Below are 12,686 nucleotides of genomic sequence, written 5' to 3'. Positions count from 1 at the left end.
TTAACTTCCAGAACCCGCACCAGTTCTGCCTCACCCAGAGTATCCATTCCTATCATATCAATCAACCGTGTTCGGAACCTCTCCCCCGCCCATACAGGGCTTTTTCTTCGCTTTTTTACTGCTATTTATTTATTATTTAAAGTCGACGTAATCCTGGCCTATAACCGCGGTTCGCGTGGTACCGGGCGGGTCCGGAAAGGTCACGATATATGCCAGAGTTGCTGCTCGTCACTCAGACGGCTTTAAAAATGACGTGAGGTGTATGTTGAAACCTGTCGCGGAACATGGTATAAAGGTGTGGAATATTACGACTAATGTTGCTATATCTGTTACGATAAATTTCCACTTAGCTCGCCGACAAGAGAACGTAATTGCTCTTTTTTGGAGACTTGAACCTCTATGTTCCCTGGAAATGGATTTTCCTGAGTGGCCAAAAGGCAAGTGCAGTCAACCTTTTAATGATTACCCTGTGTTAAGCCCCTATTTCATTGTGCTGCGCCATAGTTGCGGGGAACAGGGAAATTAAGGTTGATTTAATGCGCGTACTCCCAAAACAGTGTCGGATTAGGGAGAGAGCGGCCGCTCCCCCATAATTTCTGGAAAACTTGAAAATATTGCAATTTTTAACTTAGCTCTCCAATATAAGCTTTCATTTGACCAGCTTAACAAACAAGGTTTAAAAATACATAATGAATATCTAAAAGCCACTTATAGACGCATATTAGACCCATTATAGACGCATTATAGCGTCGGCATCATTTATCGTAATTCCAGAGACTTAAACGACCTAGTTAGACCTATTCTTGAATATTGATTTATAATTTGGTTTCCTTTCTATCACATTACAACATTTTTCATATTCCACATGCAGGACGAATTGTATCACCTACTAACTTTTATAATAATGAGGGATTTCGCAAATAAGAATTATTTTTATTATGCCATGGCGCTGCGGAAAGTAATGAATCACCATCCCCAAAATAACGATCTATCAATCCACCCCTCTAGGAACAGCTGTTCCAAATTTCATGCTTGCCTCATGAATTGAAACGCTTTTCCTCTTTTTTATTTGTGCCGCTAGGACTGAATCCCCTCCCTTCCGAAATGAACCTTCTCATTAAAGGAATCCCTCCGCAGTTTTTTCTTCCTCCGGCCTTTGCCAATGCGCAAGTAGTTATGAACTCCTCCACATGTAAAAATACTTGCAACTTACTTGTGTTTGACTTACGTATTTTTCTCTAGAAAGTTGAGCGTGACGGCCACTAACATGCGGACATTCGTTTTTCATACAGTTTTTTCTTCCTTACCTCACTCTGGGTACAGTTTCTTGCGCGGGACCATTCCGAAGTCGTGAGAATAATAGATTAGGAACACGGAAGCCTTCTGCGTGTTTGAATGTGCACGAGTGGAATTTCTGGTGGCCCTATCCTTCTGTAAAGGTGAACTCGTGATTTTAAAGTCATGCACGCCAGTAATCTCGTTTCTGAGTCACTTCGACTCCAGGGCGTACCCAGGGTCATAACTAGGGGGGGGGGGGGGTGGGCAGGCCAAGTTGTGACATTTTAGCATGGAAAAGGTGAATGAAACCAGCATTTTAAGAAAATTATAACAGCGCTTTATTTGTATATGAGATTATTTCCTCGACAAAATAGTTTTATTTTAGTTACATATCTTAACACTAACACATAATTTTTCTTGGGTTTGAAGAAAATTTGTTGAATACTTAGATTTCAATGCATTACTGATTTTGCTTAGAGACTTTTGCGATTTTTGCTTCTAGGAGGGGCAGCTGCCTCCCCCCCTGCCCCTCGCTGGGTACGCCCATGCTTCGACTATTGCAAACGAAATCAAGCTCGACGTGCCTTCACGTGGTATGGTACCGCACACCCTATTGTGCCCACTAAGCCGTCATCAGTTGAGTGTACTCTCTCAAGGTCATCTTCGTTCCGATGGTTCTAATGCCGGGGAGGGAGTTGGTCGGGTTGGTAGAGGTGCGTAGTGGGGTAGTGGTAGCGTGACTGCTGATGACTAGTTACGTCACCTCTTCCTTCCCCTCCAGTAGATATTTCCTTCAATTTACCTACTACCGTCTAGTCTCACAACCCACTGCCGACGTACTCGCTTCCAGCTGGCTTCAAGCGATTTTAGTCCGAGGGGTTTGCTTGTGTGTAATGGATTCCTACGAAGTAAATTGGAACACTTCGAAGTAGTTTATGGGCTGTATCAGTGGAAATTTGAAATTTACAGTGTTGAATGCTTTAGATTTGAGCCAAAGCTTCAATGTGAGATAGTAACAGCAAATTAGTGTTCAGTTGTAACTTTCATGGTGTTCGTGCGGACGGAATGATACACTCTACAGTGGCATTGCTCTGGCTCACTCTACCTTGCTATGGATTCGTACTTCTTTCATCCGCAGCATCGTCTACTCGGCAGTACGATGCTGGCAGACGCCTCACCTATGAGTATGAAACTACGGTGCTCATCAATGAAGCTGGCTTCAACCGAAAAGATGTTGGCTTCCGAATCACTGCGGAGCTCGGAGTTTCAGTCGTGTGGCAGTCTCCTGTTGATTCAACTGATAAACTCATGTTTTTTGAGGTGAGTAAAACTTGCGATCAAAAACTTACGTGTGGCATTCATTTGTTTCATTCCCTTTTGGTTGCACCCGGGAAAAGTTAAAATTTTCTCGACTTTTCATAGGGCACAAATTTCCTCTTCACTTAAGTTTTTTGCTTACCGGCATTGGATACTCCATAAGCTGAACGTGCGAGATACCCTGTATATCAAAACTTAAAGCTTAAAAACATTATACTATAGTGAGCCGTTTTGTTTTCCTGGCAGAAATCATGTTGATATTACGTATTACCGTTACATACCGTTGTAGTTCCGAAGGACCAGAAAGTCTTGAGGGATAAAAATTTATGAATGCTTACGTATATATATATGAATGGGAACATGTGAACTCGTTACCATGGGTTGAACTATTTCATGACGTATTTGAATGTTAAGTTGTAATATTTTTGGGAAATTTATTCCAAAAAAATTATTTTTAAGTGCATCATTCATCAGGTTAAATTTTTAATCTTTGCAATCAATATTTGCAACTTTGTACTGTGCGACGGCAATGAAAGAGATGCGGCTGATGATGAGGTTGCATTGGTTGTGGTACTAACGTATGTAACAATTTTCAAAAGCTTTATTATATCCGAAATGATTGTTTTATACTGAAGTGTGCCTTCCGTTTGGCTGGCTATAGTTTTCATGTTCCTATTGAAGGGACGGCAGGTAGACGTTGGATGTAATATATTCAAGTGGAACTTAAGTTGTTATTATTGGAAACAATTGTCTGTTTCCCGTTTAGAAGATGGTCACTTTTCTGTGTTGTCACTGTGTTTGGTTGCGGCATAATCTCTTCCTCGTCTGTTTTATCGCCGGTAGCGAATGTGTGCTGCCAATTTACATTCATCGCAGTCTATCTGTCAGTAGTCAGAAATATTTTTGTTGCTGCTAATTTCGCATTAGATGGTTCTTTCTTGTTTACTCTGCGTACAGCTTCCCATGATTTCAGTAGAATTTTTCTGCTGTCCTCTTTTGTCATCTATTATGAGGTAACATACTGTATCAAATTCTCAAACTGAAAACTCAAAACTCACAGGAAAAAATTTTTTACTTAAAAGAATAAGGAACAGCTGGCCATTTGAAATTTCAATAGCGGTCACCAAGGCACTGTTAATGTTAATAACCTTCCTTTTTTAGCACACTCAATTTAGAAGAAATTTCATAATATTTATCCCGGTGAACTTAAGTTGTGATTCCTCAAAAATATTAATGAATATAGCATATATATTGGTATGGATCATATGGTGAAATAATGTCGTAGAATGTCCCAGGTTGGACCTAAAATATTTTTGAGATTTGAGCAATCCTGTAATACTTAGACATCATCCTTTAATTTGATAGGATGCATTATTGTTAGATCATCGGCCTACAAAAGATGTTTAAATGACTTCCGATGGACTCTTAGGTCATTGATAAAAGTAAAATATATAGGACCTTAATGGTTTCCCTGAGAAACTCCTGATATGGCTTTGAAGGGAGGATCGATGTTGCACTAAGAATTACAGTTTTATTTGAATAAGAAGTAATGAGCCATGCCAACACTGCCCTACTAATACCGTTTGCTTCAACTAATCCCTTATCAACTAACTTTGAAAAATCCAAGGAAGTAGATTAAATCAAAGCTTGAAGCTGCTACATGGTGGAAGGAATCCATGAATATAATAGTACAAGGTTAGTTACTTCCACAGATTCATTAGACGTGACCAGTTTCAGATGTTAGGCCATCTTCAAGTACATTTTTCTCAGATAGCAAGCCTAATAAATGCTATGAGAGAGATAATGTTAGTTGAGGTGAGGCATGGAGAGGGAGAGAAAGCTAGATATATGATGTAATTCCAGGGGAATGTGGGGTGGCCAGAAGGTTGTTCACAAGGGTTGTGCAGAGGTTGGTAGCATGATGAATTATAAGTGGGATAATTTGGGAAATGTTTAGTCATTGAGGAGGTGGTTTGGCTGTAGGTGTATTTTGCGGATATCAAGGACATCCCACTTCCTCCCTTTCTCCATAAATTGGAGAATTCCCACTTTGAAGCAGCATGGATGCCCCATCTCCAGGATGTGTTGGGTGAAGGGTGATCAATCCTCTTGTTCTAAGGGGAAACCACCACATTTCTGTACCAAGGAGTCGCAGCCATTATTTTAGAAATAAACGAGGAATTAAATGAATCAGGCTGAATATCCTTGAGGAACTCCTTATATGGACTTGAAGGGAGGATCGATGTTGCACTAAGAATTTTAACTTAGTTTTTTTTTAATAAGATAAGTATTGAGCCATACCAACACTACCCTACTAATCCGGTATGCTTCATTAATCCCTTATCAACTAATGGAAAGTAAGGTGCAATTTTTCACAAAATAAATTTTTATCTGACCTTGATTCTAATGTGTATCATCATCTTTAGGGTGAAAATTTTCATATTTCAGGCCTAGGAGTGGGGAAATATATGAGGGGAGTGGAAAGATCGAAGGAGGAAGAGTGGCAGGAATAAGGGAAGGGAGAAGGAGATGATGCTTGGGAAGGGGATGAGAGAGGAGGGGGATGAAAGAGAGGAAGGATGGGAAAGGGCTTTTTTTGGGGTGCACAAACTTCCATGGAATGTACAAGCATCCATAAACTGGTGGCAATCTTCTTTTCTCGGGTCACATTCATGGGAGTTGCTTCCAAATGCCATTGGTGATGGGAGAGCATTCTCTGAGCAGATAGGCAGGTGTGGGGATTGGCAGGGCCCTCAACGAAGGGTTCCTCTGAGGGAGGTTGGTGGTTCACTGCATGGCACATGGTGGGACCCATCCACATGAATGGAGGAAGTGCTGGGGGAGAGGGTTGCTGGCAATGTTCATGGAAACATGCTATTTTAGCTAAATGGAAGGAAGGGGTGAAATTTAAGAGATAGTTGTTGAGAACGGAAACATAGGAATTTTTATGTTGAAGGATCTTTAATTGTTCCAGGGCATCTTCCCTTCTCAAATTTCTTCCTTTTACATGTGTATGGAGCACTTCAGTTTTAGAAATTCGGATTGTGACCACTCTGAATAGTATGTAGAACTAGATACTTGGCCACCATAAATGAGCAGCTGCCGTGAGTGATGAACTTCCCATGTCCATTGAAGCAGTGCTTAATTTCTAAATTTTTAGGTACCTAACGCATACCAACACATTTTATTCTCAAACACAAAGATTTTCAAACATAACCCTCCCCCCTTAAAAATTCCAATTTGTTAAAACTTGCAGTAAAAGTTACCATGAGGGATGACATTTTACCAAATAAAAAAAATCTGAAAATTATGTACTCGGATCTATGTCCCAAGTAGCAAAATCTTATGTAAAAATTATTTTTAAATATATTGCGAGAACATTTTAAAATGACTTTAACATAATTTTGAAAACATATTAGCTTTCTCTGTTTCAACGTTACAAATCTTTTTTTCATCATTTCAAAATGATTTTAACATAAGTTTAAAGTATGTCCAAAGTACCCCAATTGGGGTACCTTGAGAGGGGCCAGAATGCCATTATGGTATGTTCTGACCGAGATTAAGCATTGCATCGAAGCTTGAAGGCACCTCTGAAATTTTCTTTTTCTAATTTGTCTTTGCATTTACGCAGGAGCCAGGGTAATATGCAAGGGATATAAAAAGGAACTCTGAATTTATCTTGGGGGTTTTGAATGGCAATTATATGGGAGAGATTTTAATTTTTAACACCATTTCCAGGTTTCAATTTCCTATTGTGGAGTGAGGGAGGTGGTGAGGTTGACATCTTGTTGCTGACTTTTCTTTGCTGGCAACTAGTCGGTGAATCCTTTACCATATCCATTGTTCTTTGTTATGAACCTTGAACATCAGGCTGTTGATTATAGTGGTTACTAGACATGGGAATGTACTATCGTTTTCAATTATATTTAGACTCCCATGCGCACCACTTAACTATTACATTTATATAACTAAGACATTTATATAAATAATGACTGAAAACATAAGTGCATGAGACAAACCTACTCAGCTATGGAGCCACATCTATGTCCTGTGTGAGCGTTGAGTCCAAATATGAACGTAAAGGGAGGAAAAACCTCGCCAAGGAGCCTGAAAGAAAACACTCCCACAGCTTAACCTGTGCGTGAACATGAGTGTCCTCAGTGCTTAGGATTTGCAAGGGCTTTTGCGCCTGGAGTTTAACTCCTGTCTTGCTAGCCCGATCGCCACCGCGTCTGTCCTCATCAGCTCTGGGTGGCGCATGGGTGTGGGCTGCAGGTTACCTTATGTGCCAACCATCCTAGTTTTTACCGACACCACCACATCAGTGGGGCTCGTGGGTGTCTACATATTATTGGAAATGATAGTGAGTTAGTCTATGGATTAGGGATAATAAACTAACCAGCTTCTGTGAAATCAGGTTATGTGAATCAGGAGGGATGACTTGATGTGTGAAAGGTGGTTTCCTGTATGTTGAATTTCAACTTAAAACATCCTGGAAATAAATTTTTTGTCCACTTCATGTTCCATGTTAAATTTAACTGATTTGTGTGATGAACTTAAGAATTTTAGAAAACTTATCTGTCTGTTTGTGCTGATCCAGCAACACAAAATATTATTGGTATGGTTTCATTTTCAATAGGCTGTCCTCTAGGCCAGTGGGAGCCACTACCTCTTCCCCTTAGGTAAAATTTCTGATTTTGCTTATGACCTCTTCAACTTTGAATGGCCAGTTTGACTTATTTTCACTGTCCATAACAGCCTCCTAATGGCTTTCTTCTGTTATGTATAAATACATCATGATTTTCCGTTACCTTCAAGCTTTTGAATTTGAGCTTTTACTAAAACTTAGACTTACAAGATTAGGGCAGTTGATGGGGTGGTGGTGGTGACTGAAGACTGCGATTTTTGAAGAGGGCGGGTGGCTTTGAAGATGGTACTTAGGTTAGGTGGCCTCTTATTAATGATCCATGGAGTAGAAGGGAAAATTTGGGAGGTGAACTTATGGTTGGAGGGGGTAAAAGTCTTTCAGGATATCCTGAAGGCATGAGCGCCAGGAAAGTTAAGTGATGAGCAGAGATGGGGAGCAATTCTTCTCCGCATGGGGTTTATTAGAAATATATAGTTTTATTTTTCCGTGTGAGTGTTTCTTTTTGATATACAACAGAAAAGTGAAGATGTAGCACATAATGGTAAACTACGTATTCCAGATATACTATATACAATGATATACTACATATTCCACATGTTATCTTAAACTTGGTAAATTATATCAAAGTTTGAATTTTTTTCCAGGTACTGTCTCCTAAACTGCACATTAAATCACGGAAGGCACCAGCTCCTGAAGGATTTGTGAGCCATGCATCCAAACTTGATGAATTTGTGAACAGTCCATTCCTTCTTCACTGGAAAGATGGAATTATATCGAGTATATATTTGGATGAGAAGGAGCAAGTCTCCCTTGCAAACTTGAAGAGAGGAATGGCATCATTGTTTCAGGTATGGATATTCTCCTATCCATTGCAAATGTCTGTAGTTTATAAATCGTATAAATCCTATTCATTGGAAATTTGCCATTCAGATGGACCTGTTCCCTTATTTTATTTCATGCCAGAACTGGTGTCATTATTTTCAATTTTATGTAGAGTAGATATCAATTGTTACATATGGTAATGAAAGTTGCTTCATACCCATTGTTTCCACTAGGTTCGAAGAATAGATGAGGGAAGGTCCATTAGCATGTGGCGCTCATGCTGATGGAGCTTCTGCCTATGAGCATGGCCTTAATCAGGCATGCACTATGATGTCTTAACCCTTTTTTCTCATACATGGATATAAAACGTTCCGTCTCCACCATTTTTATTTTCACATCAATCACTTCATTTTTCTCAATAGAATTCCTAGCGGCCACTGAAAACAAGCCTTCAGCACTTAAATCTGTTAAGCAGCATCTTGAACACAATGGCAAAGTCTTGCCCCCTTCTTCATTGTTATCTAAGTAGAGGCAGTACATATACAGCCATCACTTAAAATTCATCATGCTCGATAGCTTTTACTTTTGAATTCTTGGTTTAGGCCTAAATAATAAACTTCTTTTGGGTCTTACTGGGTGATCAGGTTGTCCTTAGTTTTTCCATCCTCACCTGACCTATTCTTCAATGGGAATGGTACCGCAAGGAAGTTGCTCTTTAATGCCTCAAGTGGGTTTGCAAAGAAGGGAAGGTGGTAGTAATCATGTTTATCTTATCCAACTGTTGCTTCCTTGGAGGCACTCATCTCTATTGAAGTTCCATGTTTGTTTTCTAATTTTGATGGCCTCCCGATACAGCTGGGGTTTATATTTGCTGACCCTTATGCAGTGGCAGATAAAGGAGGGGTCAAGAGTGGGGGCTACCCTGCTGTATTTTCTATAAAAATTGAGAAGATGGTAATTTTTTAGGTAGCTACAATGAAAGTTTTTATTTGACCAGCTTAAAAAAGAATTTGTAAAATAATAATCAATAAATATCGAAAAGCCACTTTTCTACAAATATTAGGCATCATATGCATTATTCCATTGCACCAAGGTTTTGTGTAGAGTAATGAACCAATCTTCCCCTACAAAAACAATGACCTGAATCCACTGCTGATGTGGTAAGAACCGGAGTTATGAAACCGTTATTAATAGAAGGTGTTTACAAAATTCTATACACAACATGCAGGAAGAAGTGTGTTAATGAAACAGACATAAATTATAACCTTACCTATGCATTGCTAATGGGGGACCCAGATTGCCAAGCAGGAGAGAAATGTAATGGTTTTAATATTTAAAATTGCATGTATGAATTGCCACTAATTATATTTTCGGAATAGTAAGCTAGATATGTCCAGATAATGAAAGAAATGTTTGCAGCTATTCAGAGATTGATTATTTGAGAAAATTTACTTAATATTTTTGTAAAGAATAATTGGAGATGGCATTAAATTAATTTTAGTATCACTAAATGCCATATGCAAAGTCTTTGCTTATAAATAGAGAATGACCTATAAATATTGGTTATTGGATAATTTGGTGGAAGGATGGAAGTACTTGGTGCACACCATTTTTTTTCAAAATTGCGAAACAGTCGTAATGTACGAAAATATTTTTGCAAAATGGTCTTCAGGTAGTTAGTTTGAGGTGAATATATGTACACCGATGTATAATTCTTGGTCAAAATATGAGGCCCTAAGGATTAGTCATTTGTTGAATTGAGAAGGAATGAGCCATATGCATGTTTCAACAAGAAAAAAATCATTTCGTATCAATGGGTGGAGAGTGAATTACATACAGTACAGTCCCGATTATCCGGGCTAATGATGGGGAGAGACTGCATGAATTATCTGAAAACATGGATAACCCAAACTTTCACTTAAATGTCTTGCAATGCTCATAATTTACGTAAAACATACAATATATTATTATTATTATTTTAATTATTTATGCAGTTATACTGTTATTTTAGAGTGCTTCCCGGATTCAATGAAAGCTTTCTTTGCCAATTTGCGATCTTTTTAGCAGCGATAACATGGTTGCACTTATATTATTAATGCTCCATTTAAGGCCTGGTTTAGAAAACCACACATCCGTGGCTGAGTGATTACGGATACAGAGAAGTGGTTTGCACGAATGCTTCAAATCCACTGCTCGACGGCGGAAACTACACTGTCAGGCACCACGCCACATAGTCGCGTCTTGCACTAGTTGTCCGGGTTGCAACTGCTGTGCGACGTGTATCCGTGATCAAGGAGTGCGGTCGTTCATAGCGAGGCTTAGAAAACAGGAACACCGAGTTCCCGTGAATGCAGCTAGTGCGTGATTGCTTCCATTTCATGAAGGGGATTCTAACGGAAATAATAAGCCCCATGTATCCCAGCACTAGTGCAGTAGTTCCGATGATTGTGCATCCGATTTTTTATAAAGGTCGGGGAAAAAATTGAGCGAGAGTGAAAATCATGCGCTGATAATCCGCAACCTGGATAAACCACATCTGGATAATCAGGAGTCTGCTGTAGTTCTGTTTTGCTAGTCTAACTACAGAAAAATGTTTTTGCTTGGCTGAGGATTGTGGGCAAGCGACACTTACTACAGTCCAATTGAGATAGCCTTGTGGCCTCTGCCCTATTTTTTCTAATAAGTAAGCAAATTCATTTTTCAGACATCACACATCATTCCTTTCCCACCACCAAAAAAATATGAGGAGAGAAAATAAATCATTTTCTTGAACTACATTAGGTTTGGGTAAAAAAATGTATCACTTGAGCGTGGACTGGAACCGTAGCTCTCCTAAGCTCAGCTCGCAGCCTCAATTTGACTATTTTTACGGTGACTTAGATGGACTCACTCTTAGCAGTGTAGCCCCAAACTGTTTGTTTAGACAGCAAAAGGGATGCCGGAGCATACTCTTTTTGAGGTAGATTGCTTGAAATTGTTTTATGAACAGGAGTTAGTGAAGATGGCTTTGGCAAGGAAGTACAAGCACGTCATTACTCTGAAAGCATCTGAAACAACCCTTTGTTGCTTTCTCATAACTCATACTTGTATTTTACAACCTACCAATGTAGGAAATGAGTTATATTGGGTTGTTGTATGGAGTTAATGAAGCAGATAGTATTCATTTAAGTACTCCCATTGATGGGGATTCATTTCTGACAGGCAGGCAAACTGTTAATGAAAACAATATTTGTGTATAAACTGTTAAATTATGGGCAGCAGAGAAAACTTTTCTTGTTCCATGATGGGTTTTATTCAAGATCACGAGACAGACTGAAAGCACATGTTTTGGCGGTAACACGCCCACACCACTATACAAAAGAATAACGAAAGTACGCGAAGTTCATAATACATTCACAACAACCCCACTCAATTTCAAGTCACCAAAATAAAACATTGAAAAATACTCTAAACACAATGACCTGAAATTGTAACTGGTCATTTAATTAAAGTTCACTTTCACAAAACAAAATTATAATCAATTGTCTCTTTCAAAAATAATTATACACTCATTAATCCTTCAAAATGACATACATGCACTCAAAAATGATTAAGTCCTTTCAATATAAACATAAACAATTTCTTAGAATACTGAATTTTCCTAATGACAATGGATTAGTAAAAATGTCTGCAACATTGTCATCAGTTGGTATATATTTTATATTTATCCACTTTTTTGAAACAAGATCTTTAATAAAATGTGCTTTAATGTCTATATGTTTAGAACGTTTGCTGTTCTTGTAACTTTCAATTAATGAAATAGCACTCTGATTGTCTACAAGCAAGTGGGCTGGTACTTCCCTTCCTCGACTGAGATCTGAAGCTACTCCTCGTACATATATCATCTCCGAGGCTGTGCTGGCTGCTGCGATGTACTCTGCCTCAGCTGTAGAGAGGGCGACTGTCTGCTGCTTTTTGGATGTCCACTGGATCAGTTTACCACCGTAGAATATAGCTGATCCACTGACACTTTTGCGATCACTCTTATCAGCTGCCCAATCTGCATCTGCGTAGGCATTTATCTCTTCCAAAGCACTGTTTCTTGTATATGTTAAAGCTAGCTCCTTAGTCATCTTGAGATAGCGTAAAACTCTCTTGCCTGCTTTCCACAGTTGGTTAGTAGGTCTATCTAGAAATCTGCTCAAGTATGAAGTTGCATATGTTATATCTGGTCTACTAATCACAGAGATATACATAAGACTACCTATGAGCTCTCAATAGGGAACATCTACAATTTCTTCTGATGAATCTATTTGGAAATGAGGTTCCATTGGAGTATTTGCCCCTTTGCAATCCTCCATCCTAAATCTTCCCAGTATCTTTTCTATAAAGCTCTCCTGAGAAATGGAAATAGTGTCACCTTCACATACTAGCACGGTCCCCAAAAAATGTCTGGGCACCCCTAAGTCTTTTGCATTAAACTCTTTCTTCAGTCTCTCAACAACTTTCTCATATTTTCCTGCTACTAAAATATCATCTACAAATATTAAAAGCCAAATGTCTTTTCCTGTGTACAGACAGAAATCATTCCTGGAACGATCTAAACCATTAGACACAGCAAAGTCATCAAAACGTTGGTTCC

The 12,686-nt window shown here is 39.0% G+C and overlaps 1 protein-coding gene across 2 annotated transcripts in view; it reads left to right on the top strand.

The window, feature by feature from the left end:
* LOC124171032 (microsomal triacylglycerol transfer protein) overlaps nucleotides 1-12,686 on the top strand; it is a 106,583-nt gene that overhangs the window by 33,996 nt on the left and 59,901 nt on the right. For both annotated transcript variants that reach the window (XM_046550174.1, XM_046550173.1), the window contains 2 exons: nucleotides 2,417-2,598; nucleotides 7,888-8,091. In XM_046550174.1, the coding sequence (XP_046406130.1) occupies nucleotides 2,417-2,598; nucleotides 7,888-8,091 (386 nt within the window). The remainder of the gene's footprint in view (nucleotides 1-2,416; nucleotides 2,599-7,887; nucleotides 8,092-12,686) is intronic.

This window comes from Ischnura elegans, chromosome X (genome assembly GCF_921293095.1).
Source record: "Ischnura elegans chromosome X, ioIscEleg1.1, whole genome shotgun sequence".
Classification (NCBI taxonomy): Eukaryota; Metazoa; Arthropoda; class Insecta; order Odonata; family Coenagrionidae; genus Ischnura; species Ischnura elegans.
This window is presented reverse-complemented; position numbering and strand designations above follow the sequence as displayed.